Source organism: Triplophysa rosa, linkage group LG13 (assembly GCF_024868665.1).
Source record: "Triplophysa rosa linkage group LG13, Trosa_1v2, whole genome shotgun sequence".
Classification (NCBI taxonomy): domain Eukaryota; kingdom Metazoa; phylum Chordata; class Actinopteri; order Cypriniformes; family Nemacheilidae; genus Triplophysa; species Triplophysa rosa.
Window position 1 is genome coordinate 1,335,774 of NC_079902.1, and position 26,859 is coordinate 1,362,632.

The following is a 26,859-nucleotide window of genomic DNA, read 5'->3' on the forward strand; positions in this document are numbered from 1 at the left end:
TATTTCAATCTCTACATGATGGACAGATGTTTAGAGAAGTGAAATGAAAGTAAAACAGTCGCTTATGAATGGGGGGAGAGCCTGCAACAGTTTTCCAGCGACTTACAATCATGTTCTTTTCTCTGGCAGTTTCACATCAGTTGACACCATCAGAAACATCAACAAATAAATGCTCATAAAATGTATGATGTTCAGGTCTAATGTCAGAATCTTGACATCCAAACAGCTCCAAAAGAAATCCTGTTACTTCTTCAAAATAGTGGAGTCTTTGGATGAACAATGACAGTGACCAAAGACTGCCACCTCGTATCTCTGATTGTTGGTCAATATTAGGAGTAGATATGACTGGAGCAGAAGGAGTAAGAGGTGAGGGGTTGATGATCTCGCTGAAGCAGTCAGACACTTGCTTACATGCTTTGAATCTACAACATTCCCATTGTCAGTCCTTTCACACTTCTATGACCCATTACTGGAGTTACAGTCGTTTTATTTCATTTTTAAATTGGGGTTAAATTCACAGGTCTATGACACCATTTCAGTGGATGTGCTTTCTTAAACACTAGGGCTGTCATAATATTAGATTACTGTGGCATAATATCTATTGAAATTTTAAAAAATTATAGCAGACAAAGTCATTTACATTTTTTTGCGTGTATGGAAGCAGAGAGAACGTTTCTAACCATTGTGACTCTAAAGGCAAAGTGTTAAATGGATCTACTGTGTTCAAGTGTCAATCAGTTACTGATACTGGACTCAATATCAATAATCACAGTTATTAATGTCCAGTGTTGGGTGTAACTAGTTACCAAGTAATTAGTTACTGTAATTTAATTACTTTATTAAAGTAAAGTAAGGGATTCATCTATCATTTAATTACAGTTACTTCTGATGTAATTCAAATAAATACTTTGTGTAATATATGTGTGTGCAATAGTGTAATAGTGGAATTGACATCAAAATTCAAAGTCTAACTTTAAAATCTGTGCTTTAATGTATTATTCTCACTTTTGTAATACTTTGGTCAGTTAATAAGAGAACTTTTTGTAGTTTTATATCATTTATTTGAATGAATGAAAAGAGCTGTTCCATGTCTATCCTTGAATCACTTAACTAATCAAGGTTGATGTAGGATATAGAAAGTAATTAGTAATAAAATACTTTTTGGAGAGAGTAATTTGTACAGTAATCTAATTACACTATTGAATATATAATTTGTAACTAGTAATTAACTACTTTTTCAGAGTAACTTACCCAACACTGTTAATGTCACAGTTATTATACTTATAACTAGCTAACAATGATCTATTTACATATTATTACAACATAAAACATTTTACAGTATACACAAGCAATGTACATCAACAACACACACACACACACTGATTCAGCTTTACAACATTTATTATATTTTAATATTTAACAATGTAAAAATTCCGATGTTTGTAACCTGCTGATATGAAAAGGTCACTATATTGTTCAAATCTTTTGTCCTTCTGATTGCTGTTAGACTTTTTACATGTTGTCAAAATTAAAAAGACAAACACAGAACTTTGATCAGAAAGATGAATTCCTGCTCAGTTTTATTGATTGATGGGTTATTGACAAATGATTTTGATAAATGATATTAGCGTATTTTCCTTTTACGAATTGAATTTACACGTTAATGTAAATGAAAGTTATCAATATTTCTTTTATAATACCTCATTTACAAGTTAACTGTCTGCTGCCACCCAGTGCAGGAGTGTCAGAGATTAAATCCAATTCTGATTGTGCAAAAACGGAAAAATGGAAAAGGAAAATGATTTGTCATTGCACATAAAATGTTCTTGTCATATAATACTGAGTTGTATGTTGGCACATTCAGACACTGTAAAAAAATCTTAGAAACAAAGCAAATGTTCTGGCATCTGGGGCCCCAGAAATATTCTGTAAAATAACAGTTTGACATGTTTTCAAATGCGTGGTCTTTTTCTGTAATTTGACGTTTTTTGACCGTATTTCAAAAATACATGAACAATCTGTAAAAAATGTGTTTTTTTCAGTGTAAATAAGTTTTCGACACTGTCAGCTGTAGTAAAATCTATAGCGCAGTGTTTACTGTAAAACTTCATTAGACTGCAGGTCTGAGATCCTTCATTCTCCAGAGTCACCGAAGACATACTTCACTTTATTCCTATTGTAAAGAACAAACAGACAAAAGTTAGTTATCGTGAATCTCATTCTTAACGCAGAAATGAAACTTCAGCAATGTGAGTGGTCTTCATCACTTTAAGCGAGCAGCTAGGACGTTACACCATATGATGAAAACTTAGATTTGGTGATGAACTAATAGACTGATTTTGTTTGTTCTAGCGTTTTAAAAACATTGTAGAACTGCACCATTCATGCACACGTCCATGTTCGCTTTCATGGGTTCACCCTGCCAAAACATTTTTCCCCTCAGACTCACTGGCTCTACTTGACAAAGGGATTTCTTTATTGGACGCCGCCCCCCCCCCAGCCCTCCCCGTGTTTCTCGCTGGCCTCTGTAACAGCTGCTCTGTGGAGCCGTATCCTAAGAGAGCGATGATCAGTGTTTTTTATTTCAAAGTGTTTTTTTGGAACAGATGGCCAAGAGAGAACTGGGGAGTCAGCCAAGAGCGCGCTGGGGAATGTGCCAATTCCTGTAGTGAGTGAGCTCTCCGGGTTCCAGCTCGCGTGCCTTCCCTCTGCCCTCTGCCCCGAGTGGCGCCAGCAGGACTTCCCAACTAGTGTTGCGAACATCTGGTGTCTGGCTCTGACGGGAGGGTGGTGGGGTGGGCTGCGCGCTCAAACCCATTTCCTTTTAGATGTGCTTTGCTGAAGGAACAAATTAGCTCACATATAGAGATGGTGAGTGGTCTTTAAACACAAGACGCTTCGTGCCTCAATGAAGCCGCTGATTTGATTTTTGTCAAGTAAAGCTGTTATTAATGGCATAGTTCACCCAAAAACAAAAATTCTGTCATCGTTTATTCACCCTCGTGTGATTCAAAACGTGTTAATGACTTTTTCTTCAGTGGAACACAAAAGAAGATATTTTGAGAAATGTCTCTGTGGTTTTGTGTTCATACAATGGATGTCAATGGGGTTGAATGTTGTTTACTTACCAACCTTTTTTAAAATATCTTCTTTTGTGTTCTGCAGATGAAAGAAACTCATACATGTTTGGAACAACATGACGGCAAGTCATGGCAGTCGTGGCCTAATGGTTAGAGAGTCGGACTCGTGACCAGAAGGTTGCCGGTTAGATTCCCAGGGCCGGCGGGTAACAACTGAGGAGCCCTTGAGCAAGGCACCTGACCCCTACTTGCTCCCCGGGCGCTGCAGTGATAGCTGCCCACTGCTCCGGGTGTACGTGTGTACACCACTTGCTGTGCGTGTGTTCACTACTCTCTGGATGGGTTAAATGCAGAGGTCACATTTCGGGTATGGGTCACCATATCTGACTAAAAGGTCACTTCACATGACTGCTAATAAATGATTAAAAAATATATTTTTGATTGAACTATTTCTTTATTCATTGATATTGTGTGAGGGAACACCGGCATTTTGTAACTCTTCTACGATGTGGATAATTCGTATGACTTTGTACAAAGTTAACACTTGATTATTGAAAAAAAGAAACATAAACTTGTCCTTCACAGGTGCAGAAGCAGATCGTACGAATTCATTCAAATTAGCCACCTCATAAAACAGTTACAAATTACCGCGACATTGCGAATGTAGATTTGGACTCGATGTGCATATTGATGCCTTTAATAAAACAGCCGAGAAATTTGCGGAGGAAAACACTGGCAGAACACCCAGTCCTGTCCCTGACATAAGCTGATGATCATTTCATTGAATTTAATGGGATCAGTATCAGGCATGGGGGTAAAACATGGTCTTAACACATCAAATTAATATTAGGGCAGTTGTGGCCTAATGGTTAGAGAGTCGGATTCATGACCAGAAGGTTGCCGGTTGGATTCCCAGGGCCGGCGGGTAACGACTGAGGTGCCCTTGAGCAAGGCACCTTACCCCTACTTGCTCCCCGGGCGCTGCAGTGATAGCTGCCCACTGCTCCGGGTGTACGTGTGTTCACCACTTGCTGTGCGTGTGTTCACTACTCTCTGGATGGGTTAAATGCAGAGGTCACATTTCGCTGCCTTGCACTTGTACATGTGCAATGACAATAAATTGAATCTAAATCTAAAGTGAGAAGTTTTCCATTTTGTTTTCATAAAACCATACAGCAGTCTCCTTGGAGCCTTTCAGGATACAGTGGGTCTTCATGAGAAACTGGAAAATGTCTTCACCACTGCTATTTACCTTGCGTTTCTTGGATCGCCCCTCAGCCTGTAGAGTTCTAGTGCACTGCTCCACACACTCTCGGAAGCTCAGATTGCCGTGGTCTGGGGAATAGTCCAGCTCGGCAAGCTGAGCGAGGGACAGTATGTAGTTGCAAGCTATTCTTAATATAGCCAGCTTGGAAAGCTTCTGCCCGTAAGAGTAGCAGGGTACCTGTAAGACAAGATGAAGACATCATTAGTGAAACCACAGGGCGGGGCGGGGCTGTCAGATCATCGCAGACTAATTTTATCAACCTCTCGCAATTCACATGTATTCATTGCTGGAAATTGAAAACACTGAGTTTGTTATCAATTCATCTTCACAAGCAAGATACTTTTATGCTAAAAACACAACTCTTCGTGTTTAAAGAGCTAATAATTCAACATTTCTCTCAAGGGCAGTTAATGGATCATGAATTCATTCTTGCTGCTCATACAGAGTTAGGTCTCTTCTTAACTTTTGCTGTTAGGAATTTTACAATCATTTCTTTGAAAACTGTTATTACAAAGGCAATCTTTGTTTTTAATAGTCAAGCCCATAGTAACCACAAAACACAAATGGTAACCAATCACGTTAAATACATGTTTACTATAATAAAAAGAAATTATTTTTATTTAATGTTAATCTTGCATAATCATTACCTTGTACATTGCCTTAGTTTTACTACAAAAACATGGTTATATAATAATAAAACAAACAAAATAATAAGTTCACCATACAGCGTCAGAATCACCTACTGTAGTAATGCAGTATACCTGCTTTCTGAGCGCCTCAAAGGCAGCGCTGATGGTGTGCACGCGCGTCCTCTCTCGCGCGTTCGCCAGCAGCCTGCGCGTCTGCTGCACGGCTTTGATCTGCGTGACCGCGCCAGACGGCTCTCCTGCGCGTCTCCCGGGTGATTCCGCGCACTCGCTCCTGCTGCCGCTCGCAGGCGCCTGACTGACTGCGCGCTGAGACAACACAAAAACCTGCGGACGGTTCAACACCGACACCTGCGCGCTTGTTTTAGCGCTATTATCGACAGTCTTCTCGGTATTAATCCTCATGTCGATAGCGGTGTTTAAAGTGTCGCTGTCATCCCGCGACGCGATCATTTCCACGGGGTTGGTCTTCATCGCAGCGCTGCTTCCCAGCGTCTCGTCCATCGGATGCGATGTGTTGTACAGTTTAAAGTAAGATAAATCACGCTTGACGGGATCTCGCGCTTTCCGCTTGCATTTCTTGTCTCCGGACACCGAGTGGAGGACCTTGTGTCCGTCATTGACATGCAGCGTATTCCTCATTTCTGCGCTGTTCGCTGACTGAAAGTGGATATCAAGGCGATGCTGAGGAGTAAAACACAGCACTGTTAGCAGTCAGCTGCGGTCATGTGTCGAGAAACATCGCTCGTGTCGTGCTTTTCATGTGACGCGCTTCGATCTCGTGCGGTTTTCTCATGAAGTCAGGGCGACATTGGCAGAAGATTTTGTGTGAATGTGCTCGACGGTTCATCTGTGTTTATTTAGCCTCAGTTAACACACAAGCCCCTGTTGGTGAGATAAGTGAGCGCTGTGAGACCGCCCAGAATAAAACCCAGAGCAGGAGCTGCTGCTGACACTACTGTGAAAACTTTCAAAGTAAGACACATTTACCCCCCCCCCCCCCACACACTCACACACACACTTCAGAGTCCTGTATGACAATGAAGTCAAATCAGTGGTTTGGGTAATTTACTTTATGTTGGAGGGTCTGGGGTGGTCAGTAGTCAAAAGTTGGATTACACAATTTTTCGTATTGCACAGACTTTCTGTGCTGGTTTCATACACCTACAGTATAAATTAGCATATCGTCATTTCCTCAGCTAAACTCAACCAAAGTTTTGAAATGAAAAGATGAACTGTTATCAAAACGAGGGTATTTTAGTTATATCTTCCCTACTAACTGTGAGAAACTCATTCTGCAATATTGTTTACCAAAGAGCTTAAAATGGATCTGCATGTAAACAGACTCAATTCTCCCTTTACCACAGCACATATGTACATACTTCTGCAGTGACCTCAAGATTCTCTTACTAGTTTCTGGAAGTCTTTTTCTACTGTCTTTGTAAAACACTTCAGCAAGACCCTGCAGGTCATCAACCTTGTGGTGAGGAACACCTGTGATTCCAATATGATCCAGGAGGGTGCACATGTTTCTGTCATTCAACTAACAAAACATATTTATATTTCCTTATATTACTTTTACATTAATGAAACATTTATTGTAAGCGTCCTTGATCAGCAGCTGTATTCCACTGTATAATCTGTGTCGCCAGAAATCTGCACAGAAGTTCCAAGCAGACTTTTCTGTATTTCTTTTTCTTTTAGCCCTCAATGTAAAAGTTAATACTTGTATTGCTTAAACTCTAGATATATTGTCACTTACAGTGTTAGTTGTAATTTAATTTAATCTAAGGATGAATTGCCTGATGTAAAACCACTATGTTAATGACCTCTGTAGCCATAAAATGTATGTCGATTTTGGGTTACTCAGCTGATTTTACAATTTCCAATGAATGATCTTTCAACCTTTGAGTTATGTTTAACGTTTGTGTTTAATTTTTTTGCTGAGCTACTTTTTATTTGAAACTTAAAGATCGAGTAACGTGCTATGTCATGCATTCTGACTTCTTTACACTGTTGAATGTGCTGGCTTCTCATGCTTAACATGGTCAACTTGTTAAAAAACGAGTTGGACGCATGATGTAGTATTTCTGTGCTTGATTCACTCCCCCAGCACTCCAACTTGTTTCGGAAAGTTTTTTATAAGTCTGGATCCTTGTTTCGTAACAGGCATCCTATTCCTTTTATTGGGCAATTCTCCAGAAAAGCACGCCCACGGCAAGGCGAATGAAATAGCCTGCCCACGTGCCAACGAGCGATAGGAATGCTGCCTTCACGTGCTCTCGGAATTTCGATAATTCCCACTTCAACCTGGAAATAATTTATGGAACGGTGCTCTTTTAATGTTAGCAGATACTTGTAATGTTTTAATGTTAGTAAATACTTGAAATGTGACTAAATCAAGACCATACATACTTCAAGGTTGAAGTGGGAGTTATCGAATTTCCGAGAGCATGTGAAGGCAGCAGAAGACCCGCTTATCAAGATCGGCTGCACTGTGGGCCTGCAGCTGCAGCTTGTTGCTCTTGCGATAGTGAAGTTGAGGTGTGTTTGTTTGCTCACGGCATTTCAGTGATGGATGTTATTTAAACAGTGGATATAAAGCTGGATTTGGAGATGGTTTGAAACTGACAGATGGAGCGGTTCCAGTGCTAAAAGATGCCGGATATGAACCGCACGCGGTAAGTCAAACTAAGTCTGTGTTTTGTTGGCAATCGGCACGTACGTGCATAATGTACAAAACACAATGGAATGCGATGATGTGTTGTTGTGTGCTCGTGCTGTAGTTCTGTCCCCCCTGCCTGCCTCCAGCAGCTTGTCTTTTTCCGGAAATAATCGTACAGCTGTATCTCTTTTATAAATGTGATCAAACTAAATACTCTTCGAAGATACAACGTATGCAATACTACTGTACTTAAGATTAATATGAGATTGGCAGAAACGAGTGTGTTACCTGATCTTTAACATTAATAAAAAAAAACATTTTTCCAAATTATGTCAGTCTTTCAATACACCACTGAGTGTTTGCTAGATGATCATGAATTCTTATACTCTTAGGAATAAAGTGTTGATTGTCTGTTATTGTCAAACAGCTGTGCCTGACACGGCCCCCTGCAAGTGGCCAGAAAGATAACATAAGCCACCTTGGCATGACCAGGACAGGTATATAGCTGCATATTATTTAAACTCTTGGCAACCAGAGTCACAAACTCTTGATATATGCCTGGGTCACTTTCAGGTTGGTAGATCTTTTCTTCTCATCACAGGAGGTCTGAAGTGTTGAGGTCTTGCTGGCTCTGTTGAATGACCCGAGTAAGATTCTGTATATTTTACATGGGTGAGGATATGTCGGTGTTCTTGCTTATGTCTGCCAACTGTATAGCTACTTGAGGCTCTGTTGATTTTGGACAGACAAGAAATGCCCCATCAGCACATCACTAGTTTTAAAGAATCTGTTTTTGAACCAATGACAGAATGTTGCCAAGACCTACAGTACTGCAGATTGACCTGGAAATCATAGTGCTTTAACACTAGATCTTTCTGAGCACTCTTTTCTTCACTTAAGGATTATAAGCAAGGCATCCAAAAACGGGAGTGTTTACAGTTATTGGCCCTGCCCCAGAGTTGTGCACTCGAGTCTCATGACTTAGACTCGACTCGGGTCACAAATTTGATGACTTGCGACTCGACTCGACAAATTCAGAGAAGACTTCGACTTGAACACTATGACTCGGGAAGTCTTTATATATTTTAAAACGAAACATTGAAGTTGTGATCACAGTCGGCTGTTCTCTGGAGCGAATCACAAGAGATGCGCGCTGTTTGGCTCTGTGCCAGAGAAAGCCTCACACATTGTGACGCGGGCGCTTGTCATTTATCAAAACTGTTCAGTGTTTTAAACCACATAATGTTTATTTCATATTTTGGACAAATAGTCCATAAATTAGAAACAAGTGCTAGTAAACTGTTAATAATGTGTTTAAAATACTTAACTTCTTTGTAGGCAGCAATTATAACCCTTTCAACCTTAAATTTAAGACGTTTTATGCATCTCAAACGCATCCAATTGTTTAGGAAATAGGCTAATAAAGCTCACTATTCTCCCTGGTCTCCCTCACGCTCGTGTCCCAGCCATTCATTTCATGTTGGGAGAAATGGGTGAGCTTGCATGTTGTAAATCCGCCCGACTTGAACTGCATTGCAGTGCATAGCCCTAATAACCTGGCATCAAATGATGGTCTTAAAACGCAAAATATATGTACACATGTTTAAACATAAATATCAGAAAATCCACATTTCTGCGCATGCGTGGTAGCCCTTCGTAAGCATGAGGTGGTCAGTTGTTTCATTTGAATGGAGGAACGTCAGACGGAGCGGGAGGTGGGAAACCCAAAATCTGTTTTATGAAATATGTCGTTTAGGCAGGCGCGCAGATAGCACTAGGGACGGGGGGACATGACCCCCTCAGATCCCGATCCGTCCCCCTCACTTTCCCTACAAAAGCGACAAACATCGGTAAAACTGAGGATCAATCAGGATTTCCGCTATGTAAAGTTACATTAGCCTAAGTAGTGGCGGACAGGGCCGCTGCTTTTTAATTATTTTGCCGTCACTGCTTCAGAACCGGGTCGGCCACCGACATTTACGTTCTCTGTGCTCTCTGTGTGCTGCTGGCTGCTAGCCTGCTAAGACTCCTGACCCCGCCCCCGGGGTCCTACGAGAGGCTGTTAGCTGCCTCAATTGTGCCTGTAGTAGTGGTAACCATAGCGATCAAATGCCATGTTGATGACTGAGCTGGTGATATTTCTGGACTGAAAAAAATGGACTGCGTAACTGCCACATAAAGGCAATGAAGAGACGATTTTTGTTTGCCTGTTGATTTTTCCCAGATGTGGCAGACAAGTTTTGTTATATAATTGTATAGCTAGTCTTTTGCACTTAGCAAACACAGCAAAACGTGGAGAGCATGACTATGCAATTAGGTGAGTGGACAGAGGCAAATAGCGAATTAACACAAAAAGAATGGTTGGATAAATCAAACAATTTATTGTCAGGAAAAATGATTTATCTGGATTTGCAATACTAAATTAGGGTCCTGGCATAACATTATTATCTAACCCAATGTGCTCTATAAATTGACTGAGGTAAAATGACAGATTTATGTTTAAATGTTTAAATAAAACATATTTTGCAGAAGGCATGAAGTTTTGGTGGGTGATAAGCACTAGACAAATAACCGTTTGATCATGCATTGCTAGTGTTGATAGGTAGGCCTTTGTTCGTTGTTGTTTATCCATGATTTCAAATAAGAATCCTCCAATGGCTTTTTAGTGCAAACCATTAGCCCAACTTACGCAAGGTAAATACTAGAGCACTAGTTAAAGCCCAAATTATTAGCTCATTTAGCTCATAGAAGGTATTTTTGTGATGATTTCAACTTGTTTGCTAGCCTGCCTAAATGCATTCCATGTAGGCCTACACAATATCTAAGAGAATTGCTCTCTCAAACTAGCTAACGGTTGCTTTCATGCTTATAATTTATGATCGCTTGCTCATTCTGTGCAATCCGAAGCATACAGCATTACATTTTACGTTGACAGTCATAGCACATTTCTCGAATACAAGCTCTGTGGTTTTGCCTGTAACTAGCTAAGAGAAATAAAAGCTAACATAAAGAATGATTGTAGAATGTAACGTTAAGTGTTTCTATTAAAACGTTATACCACACACATAAATCAGGTGGAGCCCAAACGAAAAAGATATGTTTATATTTGATTTTTATAGATTGAGTTTTATAGATTGATTTACAATGTTTGTTTTTATTTTGGAGGGCAGGGAGAACAAACTGGACACAGAGTTAGAGAAAGGTCAGAGATAATGAAGAAAAGAGTGAACCATTTCTTACAACTAAAACACATTGCCCAGTCATTAGTATTGCAAAAAATATTTTCTTACTTTCTATAGTCTTACAAAAATGATGTTCAAATATGTTTTATAGTCAACGGATTATTTAACATGAAAATGTATCCCAAAATAAAAATCCTGACATGATTTATTCACCTTCATGTTGTTCAATAACATTTTGATTTATGTTGTATACTTAAATTTTATTGCAAAGTTAATAATTAATTTATAACAATAAATAATTGAATTAATGTATCGTTTAATGAAAATTGCACTGTGTTTGTGATAAAAAATGTTTAGTATTCCTGGAAACCTTGAATATACTATTCAAGACAAAAGAACAACAATTTTATAACTTAATACCTAAATTCAATTTTGTACACTATATTATAATATAAACTACATACAGTATACAGTAATATTACAGTTATAGAGGTCAGACCCAAAACTAGAATGGTTAGAATAGCTGGTGTGTTCCATACAGCTTTTATCGATAAGCTTATCTTCAGTCAGGTGTGTGAAGTAAATTTCTACCACAGTGCCCTTAGTTATATCATATAAAACATCGTGAAGCCTTTCTGACATAAATTAATATAAATCTACGATACTATTTAATACAGTGAAACTGATTTGGGGAAAGAGAACCAATGACTTGTTAAAGACTTGAAGTTTAAACTTGAGGAGGACTTGGACTCGACTTGATTGTGTTGACTCGGGACTTGACTCGAGACTTGCATGCAAAGACTTGAGACTTACTTGTGACGTGCAAAGCAATGACTTGGTCCCACCTCTGCCCTGCCCACCCTTGGACAACTTCCAACAGACTTGTAATTCTTCCTCTTACACTGAAGAAATGACAAGCTTGTTTCCTCTTTTTTATTCCTTTTTGACTACGTAATCATGGTTCGGTTTGCCTAAACTAAACTAAAAATAAGACATACGTTTTGCTTTATTGGATTTTTTTTATTGTTCAGAAGCTATGCAACCAAATACACATGACAGAAATGTTCATGTTGAAATCTATGTTGTTTCATTTCACATTATCTTACGGTTCATTTGCTCTGGCTAGCTCTGTGATATTAGACATCTGAGCTGATGTGACTTAGAAAAGGCAAAATGAACGAGTCAGTCTGTATTTACCTTGGCATGTTTTTTTGCAGTGTGTAAGACAGTGGTCTTCAACTACTTTTATTTGAGGGCCAGATTCCAAAAGTATAAAAAGGATGAGGGCCAGGTTTTTTTACCACATCCTCATTTCTTCTGCTATTTTGTATTGTAAAGTCCAATCGCATTCATGTGCCCCACGCACTTAGAAGGGCAGATCCTTTGAAGTGCAAGTTCTGGAGGGAGATTAACAGCTGTTTTTCCTAAATATATCCATTTAAATCATTCATAATGAATGCAGTAATAAAAACAACACAGTTTTTCCTTTATCTCTGAGACAACCGTTCAGGTTGTGTATACCCTTTCTGCGGTTACTGTCAAGGGCACAAGATGCGTTTTGGAATGCGACCTATCGCGTGCGCAAACCGACTGCCTGTGGCTGTGAATTTCTGATTATAACGTTGTAAATAACATTAAGTTTATTGGACAGCCTGACAACGCTTTGTATTACGTCAATATATCGTTACTAGCCGCTCAAATTACTTTGGTACTGAATGTAACAGCATTTTTGACTTTCGAAGATGTGGCATCTCAGGACGTGCATTTCTTAAAGCACACCATTCCTAAAGTCTCTCCACTTATTTAAATAGTAGGGCGGCAAGGTAAAGATGATTGGCGGGCCACATGGCCCGCGGGCCGCCAGTTGACTAGCCCTGACGTAAGATATTGATTCAGTAACACCAAACTCTCTTTCAGTAGGCAAATCTACCTCCACCCCAGTTCCTCAACCTGACAACTAAATCTTGCTCTGTTTTATCCATAAACTCATCAAGTATATTCTACACTACACAAAAAGTAGCTGTTGATGAGGAGGAAGTGGACGCCTGAGAGACAGAGGATGAGAAGGAACGTGGGAGAGGTGGAGGATGAGGGGGGCATGTGAGAGGAGGAGGATGAAGAGAACATGTGAGAGGCGGAGGAGGAAGAAGACGGATAGTGGCGGATGAGTAATGGCAGATGAGGAGGAGGAGGAGGACATGCAGGAGGAGAAAGATAAAGACGCTCAAGAGGCAGAGGATGATGAGGAAGAGGATGAGCCAGAGGTGGAAGATGAGGAGGACGCGCGAGAGGCAGAGGATGTTTCCATGCTGGCCCAGTTCCACATCCTGACAACTAAATCTTGCTCTATCGCTCTTGCTCTATCTGTTTTATCCATAAACTCTATATTCTATACTACACAAAAAGTAGATGTTCAGTAGATCTGGGATGAAAGGAATAGAAACAATAAGGTTGGGTTAGTTGGCTAGTTGTTACTCAAAATGGAGATACCAGATGGAGATATTGTTACTGCACCCCTTTACATGGAATTCTTTGTAACTCCTATATTGGTGACTGTTCAAGGAATTGACTTTCAGAGTGTTCCTTCCGTCTGTAAAATGTGTACAACAAGTAGGAATGACAGATAATGACAGACATTACATTTATGCATTTGGCAGACGCTTTTACGACTTACATTGCATTACATTTACATTTACTATACATTTTGATTCTGAGTATGTGCAATGGGATCAAACCCACGACTCTGTTGTTGTTAGCGCCATGCCTACAGGAAGACTTGCCACAAGACAATGATTTACCACATCCCTAAGAGGAGAGGGTTTCCAGCAAATTTCTGACACATTTATTGTTTTATCATTTTACAGTATATATGCTTGGTAGCAAGCAACTCTACTATCATCAAGGGAGCATAAAACTTTGAAAGGTCTGACCATTGATTCATACTCCAGCCTTATGGTTAACGACAACAAAGGACAGCTGTAGTATCTCCAAGATTATTATTAGTCAGATGTTGTTCTTTCATAGCTCATGAAATGTAATATCTGAATTATGTGTAAACTATAGTGTCGACTTTGTTTAGGATGAAAATGTTAATCTTATGCTACTTCATGTGGAAAATGTTACTTCATATTGAAATCTGATTCAGTATGAATTCATATCACAAACTTGTCTAATCTGAGCACAAATATTGCAGAGATATCTCCGAAAATCCAGAGGACATCTCATGCTTCTTGTGGGTATCTCACAAGGAGGTTTTACCAGGTTGTTTGTCTTAAAGAAATATTGTCATTTCATTGTGGTTTGAGAACGGTTTGAGACATTAAAGACATCTTATGTCTGATGCAAGGACAGTTTTGCAACCACTCACTGTTGCTTCACGAAGGTTCACCCACACCTCATGAATACTGTATGTAAAAAACAGGTTGAGAGACGACATTTACAATAAGACAAAGGAAGAGTTCATGACATGAAAAAATCCTGGAGACTACTGCAGGCCAACCAGTTATGATTTGAAGGAAAATATATCAGATGCATAAAAAGGACAGTGGGGCCGCAGAGAGCAGACATGCTTAAACACCGCTCTTCTTTTTTTCCTGTTCAAACATAAGGGCGCCCATTTGTTTCTGGGCAATGTGCCAATGATCCAGCGACCTGCTGGTTGCCTCTGATATTACATTCCTCTGGCACTGGATGTGCCCTGTCTGACGCCAGCCCTCCACAAGAACTCGCAAGTAAATATTTCCAGCTGTCAATGTTGTTGTGCTCTCTAGTGAGGTAATTCATTGTATTCTCATCCATCTAAAATGATTTTAAAAAGTCCAGATTCAGGCTCCAGATTATTTATTACATTTAAAAGCATCAATGAAGTCTTTGAGGAGTTTTGTTCATTTTCATGTTTGCCAAGGCGATGAAATCAAATAAATGTAGTGTGAGGCGAAGGATAAGGGTGAGGAGGAAGAGGATGTGCTGTGACACTGGATGAATAAGAATGGCAAGTGGTGGCGGATGAGGAGGAGGACGCGCGAGAGGAGAAGGACCCGCAAGGAGTAGAGGATGAGGAGGAAGAAGATGCATGAGAGGCAGAGGATGAGGAGGAAGATGCACGAGAGGTGAAGGATGAGGACACCCGAGAGGCAGGTGAAGAGGGTGCGTTAGAGGCGGAAGATGAGGGGGGCATGTGAGAGGCGGAGGATGATGTGGAAGAGGATTGGCTAGTGGTGGAAGATGAGGAGGCGCATGAGAGACAGAAGATGAGGATGTGCGAGAGGCAGAGGATGAGGAGGACCCGTGACAGGTGGAGGAGGAAGAAGAAGACGGATAGTGGCGGATGAGTAATGGCAGATGAGGACGAGGATGCGTGAGAGGAGGATGAGGAGGAAGAGGACGTGCGAGAGGCGCAGGATGATGAGGAAGAGGACGGGTGAGAGGCGGAGGAGGAAGAAGACTGGTGAGTAGTGGCGGATGAGGATGCATGAGAGGAGGATGAGGAGGAAGTGGACATGCAGAAGGAGAAAGATAAGGACACTCAAGAGGCAGAGGGGGATGAGGACGAGCCAGAGGTGGAAGAAGAGGACGACGAGGAAGAGCCATAGGTGGAAGAAGAGGAGGACGAGGAAGAGCCAGAGGTGGAAAAAGAGGAGGACGAGGAAGAGCCAGAGGTGGAAGAAGAGGAGGACGAGGAAGAGCCAGAGGTGGAAGAAGAGGAGGATGCATGAGAGGCAGAGGAGGAAGAGGACATGCAAGAGGCGGAGGAGAAAGGACATGCGAGAGGCAGAGGAGGATGATGAAGAGGACATGTGAGAGGCAGAGGATGAGGAGGAAGAGGACTGGAGATTAGTGGTGGATGAGGACAAGCATGTGTGAGAGGAAGGGGATGAAGAGAATGGTTGAGAGGCGAAGGATGAGAAGGAAGTGTGAGAGAGGGAGGACGAGGTTGCGCAGGAGATGTGGAGGATGCAAGAGAGGAGGAGCATGAGCACAGATTAAATGGTTTTGAGGCGATTGTTTGATTTTGAAGTGTCAGAAAATTTGGGAAATGTAGTTTCAAGACTTGGTTTTGTTTTTAAGTTGGGGAACACTCGAGTTTCTGTAATATGAGGAGAGCTTTTAACAGCACTGTAATGCCATCTAGTGGTGGAGATGAGTTTTTCTATTAAATAGTTTTCTTTCATAATATTTAAATGTCAGTTTCTGTAATTGGTCAGGACAATTCAGGTATAGAACTTGCACAACCAATGTAGATTTATCTTTGACTTTATCTGACTGTGTTCTATTTAATCTTTTGCTGTCTATGAGAAACAACTGTGACGTTGACTGATCTCATATGTGATTTGTCGTTTTCACAGGATTTACAAATAGTGAAAAAGAGCAGCGCAGTACAACTTGTGTCAGTACAGCTGCCCTCCATTAGAATTGTTTAGATTTAGCCATATCCTCAACTGAATGAGCTTTAGGAAATACTCATTTTCTGAAAACTACAGCTGTCAACTCATCCTTTTCATTTAAAATTTGTTTTACTGAAATGCATCCATACATGTGGATGTCCACACATCTAATGTGAGACATCAATGCAGCCTTCTTTTACATCGAACATTTAAAGGGGACTTTCCATGAAAATCTGACTTTTTCAATGTTTAAGTGCTATAATCAGGTGTCTGGTGCATCTACCAGCGCAGAAAACGTGAAAAATGACAATCCAGTAACTTTGTTTACGTGAGCATATCTCTGCAAGCCTGTGAGAAAACTAGCCGTTCAGATTTCGCTCGCTTTCTGACGTAGGTAGTCGTTCTTATTATAATATTACCGCCCCCTTTTCTGAACGTGTCCACCCATGTCGCTGCCGCCATTTTTGCGTTTCTCATTCGCTTTATGTGACCCTTCTTTTGTCGATGGAAGCACACGCTCACAGCCCTGGCTGAGTTTTCTGTGAAAAGGGGGCGGAGACTAGCAGCTCATTTGCGCTTAAAAAGACACACACCAAAACAGCGCGTTTCTCCTCACATGCAAAACTGGGCAATTAGGGCATGGTATAATAAAAGATCTTCGGTGTATTTTGAGGTGAAACTTCACAGACACATTCTGTGGACCCCTAAGATTTATATTACATTTGTGTAAAAGTAGAAAGAAACCTCTCCTTTAATGCTTTTCTGAATGATATTGGATCTAAGGCTTAGTGCGAAACTTTCTTAGCATTTGACAAGATATCGTTATTGTAAGCCAGATGACTTTGTACCTGTTTTTCAGTGCTGCAGTTGGTTAAAAAATACAGCAGAGACCAGATCCAAAGTCCTCTTTTCCCATAGTGTTATATGACCGGAAATAAGTCTGCCGACCCAAAAGCTCACCGGCGCCATCTTGTGGAATTTTTTTTATTACAATACATTGTTAGGATAATTGTGTTCAAGTTTTAGAGCTTATTCATGTTTATTTAAGACATTTTAAAAACGGATTTTTTCCATAACTAAACACTTAATAAAAACTTGAAAAAGAGGACACCTAGAGGTTGAGCATTTGACTGATGTTCTGAACCAAACCTAACCTGCCCGGACCAGCTTAATGTCCCTAAGCTTCAGGGGTTGTCAGTTTGGTCTTTTTTCATATTTTTTCATTACATTAATTTTACATGTGTTTCGTTACACCATCACCATCAATGAAGTTCTATGTAACAAAAGTTTGGTGTGCTTTTAATCACTCCCGCTGTATTTTACCGTGAAAAAAAGTATATTTATTGCTATTTTAAATCTTTTACAAACTCAAAATAAAACCTAACAATGCATCAACATGAATATTTAGATCACGTTTTTTGATTGACTGGTGTATCTTGCCCTGAACCGCAGGCGTGGTCCTCAGGTTGAGAAGGAACACTTGATGTCTGCAGGTGCTCTGTAGGGTTGATCATATGATCAGGGTGTGGACTGAGGATATCTGGGGATGTATGAATCGGCTGGGGATTTGACTGCAGCTGGTGATGGGGCAGGAGGCTTCTTAATCCTGCAAAAAGCTGGTTTATTAAGGCCTCCATAGAGTGAGTGTGTTCGGCGAGCACTCGAGCAATGAGTCGTTCCTCTCGGGCATGACTCTGTTCAAGGTGACGCTCCAGCCACATGTTTTGTGTCTGCTGCATTCTTTCAAAAAAGTGTTGATACTGTGCATGCAGTGCAGTGCAACATGGGCTTTTTTCTTTGAACATGTCTGAAACACAGAAAGAGAAAACTCATAGTATAAGCTACAGTAACAATTACGATCGTTAGGCTCCCAAGTGTGTCTCCTGGTAAATCCTGACATCTAATTTACATCTGTACATTAATTAAGTTTTCTAACACTTTCAGTTCAGAAAACAGACAGATAAAATCACACTAAGTGTCAAATGATAAATCCGAAGAAAATCAGACCTTGAACAGAGGGCTGCTGGGAAGTGGATGCCGGGGTACAGTTGATGATCTCTAAAGAAATGGACGGTTGGGTGGATGTGGTGCTTTCTGCCGGAGCTGAGCTCTCATGTAATGGTTGTGTGAGAATAAGTGGCTCATTCTCTGTTTTCATTGGCTGGATTTCTTCGATTCCGCTTTCCTCATCATCCACACCATTTTCTTTGACAGAAAAAAACAAGGTTAGAAACTCACAAAGCTATCACTAAAGATTAGGGGTGTTGGGAAAAATCGATTCCCGTAACTATCGGAATTCTTTTTAAAACGATTTAAAAATCGATTGGCTTATCTCAGAATCGATTATTTTTTTTATTTTACTTCTCCTAAGCGGTGGTGGAGTTACCACTTTTATTCCAACAGAGGGCGTAAAGCATATGTTTGTATCTCTATTAGACGACGTCGTATCCGTTTTAAGATGGCGCGAGGACGCAAAAATCATGGCCGAGTCAGCGGATCAAAGCTCAGAAATTATTTCTGCACCTTCACGTTTCAAATCCCAAGTGTGGAAACACTTTGGATTTTACGCTTTACCGGGAAAAGCAGCACTACACATGACTATAACGGTATGCAAACTCTGCCATACACTGAGTTTCATGGTTCAAGGTACTTTAAAATATACACTGTGTATGTGTATGCTCCTGAAATAAAAGTTCAGAAAGATGTGGTGCATTGTTTTTGTTAATATGACTCATAATATACAGCAGGGCTATTCAATTAGTTTGTCATGAGGGCCAGTTCATGAAAAGCATCCCAAATGAGGGGCCGGAGACATATGGCTTGCAATATGAGGGATGACACAACAACAATAAGAAATCCGTTTGATTTTTTCCCAAATTCCGTTTTTTCTGTTTTAATTTTTCTGCATTTTCCGTCCTTCACTATACAATAGTAATATATTTGCCCACATGAAAAAAATACTTCAGTATACTACAGTATTCACTTATAAACTATATTAAAAGCCTGCAGTAGATACAGTACGTTGAACCATACAGGGGAAAATAAAAATAGAAATAATAGAATCTTACATAATACATTTGAAAGATTTTGTGCCATTCCGTGTTATACAGCAAAATCTGTTTAATGCCTGAAATCCGTGATTCAATCTTAGGGCCGTGTATGTTGTATTTTTACATTTTTGCCACTTAAGACACAAAGTTTTTTCCTACATTTAAACATGCTGATGTTGTATGTTAAACTGCACAACAACAACATTGGTGCATTGTAAGATGCTCAAGCAGCCTTTTCTACATTCGAACATGTTCATGTGTTGTATTTTAAAACGGCATAACAAAAAAGGAAACTTCAGTGAGTGAAACAACATGAACCTACACAGGCGCTATTCTCCGACGCGCTGTTCTCCGCCCTTGCCTCTGTACTTTTGAAATGGTGGTCCTATTCGTGCTAGCAAAATGTCAGAAATGAAACTAATAAAATTTCTCATCCGTCATCGTCCTGTTCAACACGTCCCACAGTAGAGAGTCGCGCTACTCGCCTAATGTCACGTGACTCCTGCTTGGTGTTGCTGGAGCTCGTGCTGAATGGAACAGGCACGCGTCACTTCAGTACTGTAGGGTCCGTTCCCGACTGAACATCTCCGGTTACTGTCGTAACCTCGGTTCCCTGAGAGGAGGGAACGAGACATTGCGTGAAATGCTAGGTGAATCCACTTCTCCAACCTTTACTGAATCCTTATTGAATAACGCCAGTGAAAATAAAATGTAACTGGCCAATGCCAGTCAAGACGGCGCTTAGGGGCTTGCGCCGCCCCTATATAACTCACCGTCTGGACCGCATTCCTCAGAATCTTACGACTGAAACATTACAGCGCGACGATCTGAGCACGCGAGCATGGCGTTTTACACAATGTCTCGTTCCCTCCTCTCAGGGAACCGAGGTTACGACAGTAACCAGAGACGTTCCCTTTCGAGAGAGGTCTCTCTACATTGCGTGAAATGCTATGGGAACCGAATAAAATCACACCGTGAGAGCAGCAAAGAGTGAAAACTAGCGCTCCCCCGCATGATCAGGATAAAAGAGGAGAAAAACCTCCCCCTTCAGCCACAGGGCGTAACCTCGAGCACGAGTATCAAGCCCATTGGATCCCGCGCAAGCGGGAGCCAATCCGATCAGTCCTAAGTTTTGGCAAAAATTTGCATACCACTAACTTTTTAGTGTGAACTGAGCTGTGATGCCGCGCTAGGTTTAGAGCGGCAAGACATACAGCAAAGAAATTATGTTAATGGCGATAGATAGCAGCGCACGGAATAGCTGGGCGCCTGCTAATAAGAACTGCCGGAGGCAGGTTGTCCCCGCCGGCGAAAAAGGACACCTAGTAGCTCGACGAGTGGAATTGAACGGGGCGAAAACAAATACTGTCATTCCGCATAACCGTCTCAAGTCGCAATACATACGGATCCAAGCTATGCAGAAAGCGTCGTCTACCGGTTCATAGGCGTAGACGCTACACCTCCCCCACCGCATAGCTAAGCCGTTAGTCGCAACAGGCAGCTGTGGGTGGTGCCGAAACAGACAGTACTTGTGCCGCTAGAGAGGACACATCCAGCCTGTAAAATCTGGTGAAGGTCGAAGACCAGCCCGCTGCTGCACAAATGTCCTGAACAGACACCCCTCTCGACCAAGCCCATGAAGAGGCCACAGCTCTAGTAGAGTGGGCCCTAAGATCGATCGTGCAGTCCAAGCCCTGACTGGCGTATGCCAGCGCAATCGGCCACGGAGGCGCTGCCAGCAGCTCCATTAGGTCGGGAAACCATGGCTGATTCGTCCATCTCAGGGCGGTCAGCGTCACGGCAGCTTTCTCTGTTCTGATTTTGCATAGCACCAATGGTAAAATCTTCACTGGTGGAAACGCATAGAGGCTGGCTCTTGGCCACGGGCTCGTGAGCGCATCCCCCCGCAGCGGGGAGCTCGACAGGGAGAAGAACAGAGGGCAATGCGTATTCTTCTCCGTCGCGAAAAGATCGACATCCGCTTTTCCAAACCGATCCCAGATCAAGCTTCCTGACTGAGGGTTCAACCTCCATTCCCCATGAGGGGGGCCGTCCCTCGACAGCATGTCCGCTCCGCAGTTCATCTGACCTGGCACATGCATCGCCCTGATGGAGAGCAGGTGACGATCGGCCCAAAGGAGGAGTTGCACCGCCTGCTCGAAGAGGGCTCGTTAACGGACACCGCCCTGTCGATTTATTTATGACACTACTGACGTGTTGTCCGTACGAATCAGTACATGTTGCGACTCGATCTGCAGGAGAAAGCACTTGAGGGCCAAGAAAACCGCTTTCAACTCTAAGCGGTTGATATGTCACTGTCTCTCTGACTCCAACCAGGAGCCCGAGGCCGGGGCGCCGTCGCACAGGGCTCCCCATCCCGTCAGAGACGCGTCCATCGTAACCACTTTCTGCCCTGTGATAGGACCCAACTGGACGTCGCGGTGATACATGTCGGGGTTGCGCCAAGGCTTCAGGGTGTTTAGACATCCGCGTGTTACCGTGACTCTCACGTGCCCTGCTAACCAAGCATTTCTTGGCACGCGGGACCTCAGCCAGAGCTGGACGGGACGCATGAACAATAAACCGAGGTGGCACACTGCGGTTGCTGACGCCATCAGCCCCAGAAACCTCTGAAACACTTTTAGCGAGACGGGACGTCCCAGACTGAAAAGGCACAAGGTCGACGTGATACGCATGGTGATCGATTCTAAGCACACTCCCAAATACACGATCGACCGGCTGGGGAGAAGCATGCTCTTCTGTCTGTTCACACACAGCCCCAATGCTTTCACGTGCGAAAGGAGCCTGCATACATGGGCATCGAGCATCTTTTGCGAGTGGGCTAAAACTAGCCAATCGTCCAAATAATTCAGAATGCGCATACCGCTCGCTCTCAGAGGGGATAAAGCCGCATCCACTATCTTTGTAAAAGTGCGCGGAGTTAACGCCAGCCCGAAGGGGAGCACCATGAATTGGTACACGGTCCCCTCGAATGCAAACCTCAGAAAGCACCTGTGGCGAGGGGCTATTTGAACATGAAAGTATGCATCCTTTAGATCCACTGAAATAAACCAGTCCCCGGGCCGAGTCTGCGCGAGGATCTGTTTTATCATCAACATTCTGAAAGTACGTTTGTACAGCGCACGATTGATGGGTCTCAGGTCTAGAATCGGCCGGAAGCCCCCCATCTCTCTTTGGAACAACAAAATAGCGGCTGTAGAAGCCGCTCTCTCTCGCTTGAGGGGACTACCTCTATCGCTTGCTTCGCGAGGAGGCTGTCGATCTCCTTTCTCAACAGCGGTATATTCCGCGGGGAGACTACGGATGGGACCACACCATTGAAGCGGGGCGGCCTGCGCCAAAACTGGAGCGAGTAGCCATTCTCTACTATATTCATCACCCAGGGCGAGATACCCGGGATGGACTGCCATGCTTCCTTGCAAAGCTGCAAGGGACGCAACGTCTCGTTCTGCACTCTCCGGGTTATCCCGCGCGAGGGGGAAACCGCCGTTGGCGGACTCAGCGGCGGCATATGACCGCCTCTCCGAGCTCCGCCGAGAGAGCTCTGACTCGCGGTAACCAGAGTATGAGACGGGACATAAGGCGGGATTGGTGCATCGCCGTAAAGCCGGGGGTGCGACCAGCTTGGCACAGGATGAGACAACAGCAGCTCGCGGCACGGAGGCGGCGAGCTTGCTGCGTTCATCAGAGGAGGAAGATGCTCTGATTGTGAAAAGTGTGCATTTTTGTTACATTTGACACAACAACATCCATAACATAATCGTTCTCTGCTCAAAGGTCCCCCGTTGAGCACGTTCCTCCTCCCAGCGAACTCATCAGGAACTCTGCTTCGGCCCCGACGCCGAACCTCCCCTTGGGCGACGATCCTTCCCCGGGCCGTGGTGCTTCCTGGGCATGTCTCGCCACTGTTTGGGGCGAACCGCTGGTTCGGGAGCTGCGGCGGCGGAGGGGGCCGCGAGCGTGGGCTGCTTCACCGGTCTCTGCGCCGAGCACGCAGATGAGGATCGGTGACGCGAAGACAGCTGGGCGGGGCGTCTGGGGAGTACCTGGCTCATAGCGCGCAAGCGCTTCTGGTCCTCCGTGAAACGCTGGATGACGGCATCCACAGCGTCCCCAGATAGACCAGAGGGAGACAACAGAGCATTCAGGAGGGCTCTCTTGTCCGCCTCCTTGAGATCCGTGAGCGTCAGCCACAGGTGATGGTGGAGCGCAACCATGAAGCCCATGGTGCGGCCGATGGCTTGGGCTGTGCACTTAGTGGCCATGAGCGCGAAATCCGTGGCCGCGCGCAGGTCCTTAACGCCGTCCGGGTTAGGTTTTTCCCCGTCCAGAGAACGCAGCAGCGGAGCCTGGAAAACCTGGAGGACCGCCATGGTGTGTAGAGCAGAGGCAGTCTCCCCAGAGGCGGCATACGCCTTCTCTGCTATGTGGTGCGGTCATCCGGCACGGTTTAGACGGCAGCACCGCCTCGGATCGCAGCGATGACGAAGACGGACCCAGGTGCGCCGCAATCGCCTGCTCGATGGCGGGAATGCGCGCATAGCTGCGGGCTTCCGCCCCATCCACCAAGGAGAAAATGGCCGATCCTGAGGCGTGTGTGCGCGCCGACTGGGGCGCAGACCACGCTTTCACGACCTCCTCGTGGACATCTGGGAAAAAAGGCGCACGTTTCTTCTGGGCGGCGGCCCGGCTGAAGAAACCACGTGTCCAGCTTACTCCTCGCCGGCTCGTCGGGGGAGTTCCACTTGAGGCCAAGGTCTTGTACGGCCCTGGTGAGAACACGGACGAGCTCTTCGGGAAGCGCGGGAGGAGCATCCCACTCTGCCCGCTCCTTCTCCGACGTCGCTAGCTCCTCTGACCCCGACAGATCCCTGTGCGAAGCCGCCAGCGACATGAGCTCGTCTTCATCTCCCGAAGCGCCAAACCGGATCATCTCCGTAGCTTCATCAGCGGGACAGAGGCTCTCATCCGCGAAGAACACTGGAGACCCGGGGGGCCAAGAGCGATGACGGCGGTCCAGCTCTTTATCTCCCCGGGACGCTGCCTAACAAAATCTCCGAGGGCGGGGACTCTTTGAGCCTTAAGCACCCGCACCGGAAGGTCTTCGCAGTGCGGGCAGTTAGACTCAGAGAGAGCCCCCTCTGCATGGGCCAGACCCAGGCAGAGCACGCAGTGTGAGTGCGTGTCCTGCGGGGCGATGGGCCCCGAATTCTCAACAGCATGCAAAAGGTGATTGAAGGAGAAAGATTCTGAGGAATGCGGTCCAGATGGCGAGTTATATAGGGGCGGTGCACGCCCCTAAGCGCCATCTTGACCGGCATTGGCCAGTTACATTTTATTTTCACTGGCGTTATTCAATAAAGATTCAGTAAAGGTTGGAGAAGGGGATTCCCCTAGCGTTTCACGCAATGTAGAGAGACCTCTCTCGCAAGGGAACTACATTTACTCTAGAGATTCTTTTTCACACTATGCTACTTGAAGGGCCGGAACAAATTACATCGAGGGCTGGGTTCAGCCTGCGGGCCGCCAATTGAATAGCCCGGATATACAGTCTCTTCAATGGTATGATCAAGTATTTTCCTAGTCTTTAATAAGCAAACAAAAATCCCAATAAATTGTAATATCGACTCGCAATAGTTACATAATCGCAATACTCAATAATCGCAATATATATTGAATCGGCACACAAGTATCGGGATAGTATTGAATCGGCAAAGTAGTTTATCGTTACACCCCTACTAAAGATGCACTATAGACCACTTCGGAAGACGTAAACAACACTGGTCCAGAAGCACATCCTGTTTCAGTTTTTAACGCTACACAAACAAAATACAATCAACAGAACATTTACAACTGAATCGAATATCTTTGAGATTTAATGAGATATGTACGATTAAAAAAGATACAATGATCAAATGAAACCAGCAGAAACAAGTGGTCTGTATATGAATAATTGCAATATACTGTGTCTCTATATATGTGATTACTTTACTGTTTCTGTCATTTCTGTCTTTTGATTTCCATACTGTTCTTTCCTTCTGTATTTACTGTAAAGCTGCTTTTCAACTATGTAACGTTTTAAAAAGCGCTATAGTATTAAAATAAATTAAATAAAGGATTGCATTGGTTTTTATAACTTATGTACTGATCTCTCTCTTTTCATTGTTCGTTCATTCATGCATGCCTATTTTAAATTGGGCATTATATTTACTTAATATTTAATAATTTTGACATTCAGTATCTTATTAAAGTTTAATATACACTCTTGTTTATTAGCATTCAAAACGATCCACTTACAAACAGACTTTTCCTCCTTGTATTCTGTGTATTCTACACATTTCTCACGTTCATGTTTTTACATCTGTACTAATACGCATTTACTTTAAAGCTTGTTTTGCAACAATGAAAAAGTGTGAAAAGCGCTATAGCAATCAATAGAAATATGAGTTTTCCCCCACTGAACTGAAAGGGTTCTACTTATTTCTACACTCACAGTGTGTAACTCACCATCACATTCATCCTCGTCAAAAGTCAAGCACTCGTTTTCCGCGACGGGAGATTCGTCTTTACAGTGGACATCATCTGACGTTACAGTCTGATTTGACGTTACCGAAGGTCTGTGGCCAAAAATCTCTTCCATTGTATCGAAATGCTTAAACGCTCCATCAGAACTGGAAATATTTTGTCTTTTTGCCTTGTAGTAAATGGATTTGAGCGTTTTCCAGCGGTGTTTCACCTGGTCACATGAGCGAATAAAGCCCGCTGCTTTATGTTTAGCGCAAACCTTTCTGAAGATGAGACTGTTGCGACGCTTTCGTCCGTCTTTATATCGATCTATATTCATCTCCCTTAATGTCTGCAGGAGAAAATCTGTCTCCTCCTCGCCCCAAAAATGTCTTTTTCTGCTGGACATCGCACAATCACTTTCTTACGCACATGTAAAAATGTAAATGATTTTTTTTTTTTTTTACATAAAATCGATATTCAGAATCAAGTGTTTTCACGGGAAATTCAGACTATTGCATTCGGATCCCACACCAAAGGATAAACGAGGATACAAGACGACACATACTGCCTCTTCAGAGCACAGCCAATTAGAAAGCTCCGCTCCGCCTCCAGGCTTTCAAATGTCTCACTCTCATTGGTTGTGTAGTTTAGGAGTTGCAGCCTTATAGGATTGTAAACCTGTCAATCAATGTTCATGGCGCCTTTCTCTTTTCTGCAATGAGATTAGGGCAGTCGGATTATAGCCTTCGTATGACGTTTATTCGTGAAAAACTAGGACATATAATATTTACATAATTTGTTTGTGAATCAAACAGTGTTCTCTTTAAAAACATCAGTAGAACAGAAAGATATGAATTAGAAACGGACCTAATGCCTTGTAATGTACAATCTATATAAAAAAACGTTAATGTTAATAATTAATGTGTCAATAATATTTATGAACGTATTGTAATTTATTTATGAATAATTCACATAATAAAATACTTATGCGACAACAACAACAATAATAATAATAATACAAATAATAATGATAATATAGTGCTCCAATGCTGTTTA

The 26,859-nt window shown here is 42.9% G+C and overlaps 2 protein-coding genes across 4 annotated transcripts; both read right to left on the bottom strand.

Annotated features, from left to right (window-relative positions):
• Positions 1 to 6: 6 nt before the first annotated feature.
• On the bottom strand, positions 7 to 7,675 carry atoh8 (atonal bHLH transcription factor 8). Of its 3 annotated transcripts, XM_057349303.1 has the most exons (3): positions 5,091 to 7,675; positions 4,333 to 4,524; positions 7 to 2,173 (listed from the first exon to the last, which is right to left on the bottom strand). In XM_057349303.1, exons 1-3 carry the CDS (start codon positions 5,634 to 5,636, stop codon positions 2,168 to 2,170), a joined length of 744 nt encoding a protein of 247 aa, XP_057205286.1. In that variant the 5' UTR covers positions 5,637 to 7,675; the 3' UTR covers positions 7 to 2,167. The 3 variants fall into 3 exon arrangements, with proteins under 3 accessions (XP_057205286.1, XP_057205285.1, XP_057205284.1); XM_057349302.1 differs by having other exon boundaries at positions 7 to 4,524; positions 5,109 to 7,675; XM_057349301.1 differs by having other exon boundaries at positions 7 to 4,524.
• Positions 7,676 to 15,673: 7,998 nt separating this feature from the next.
• On the bottom strand, positions 15,674 to 26,705 carry LOC130563618 (uncharacterized). Its single transcript, XM_057349300.1, has 3 exons — positions 25,804 to 26,705; positions 18,233 to 18,430; positions 15,674 to 18,032 (listed from the first exon to the last, which is right to left on the bottom strand). The coding sequence occupies exons 1-3, from the start codon at positions 26,207 to 26,209 to the stop codon at positions 17,635 to 17,637; spliced, it is 1,002 nt and encodes a 333-aa protein (XP_057205283.1). The 5' UTR covers positions 26,210 to 26,705; the 3' UTR covers positions 15,674 to 17,634.
• Positions 26,706 to 26,859: the final 154 nt, after the last annotated feature.

Coding starts and splice junctions, on each gene's coding strand:
- LOC130563618 (XM_057349300.1), bottom strand. CDS start 26,209: ATGTCCAGCAGAAAAAGACATTTTTGGGGCGAGGAGGAGACAGATTTT. Junction 18,431..25,803: donor TGACGAGGATGAATGTGATG/GTGAGTTACACA, acceptor TTTCTGTCAAAG/AAAATGGTGTGGATGATGAG. Junction 18,033..18,232: donor CCAGCAGCCCTCTGTTCAAG/GTCTGATTTTCT, acceptor TCTGTGTTTCAG/ACATGTTCAAAGAAAAAAGC.
- atoh8 (XM_057349301.1), bottom strand. CDS start 5,636: ATGAGGAATACGCTGCATGTCAATGACGGACACAAGGTCCTCCACTCG. Junction 4,525..5,090: donor AGGTATACTGCATTACTACA/GTAGGTGATTCT, acceptor CTTGTCTTACAG/GTACCCTGCTACTCTTACGG.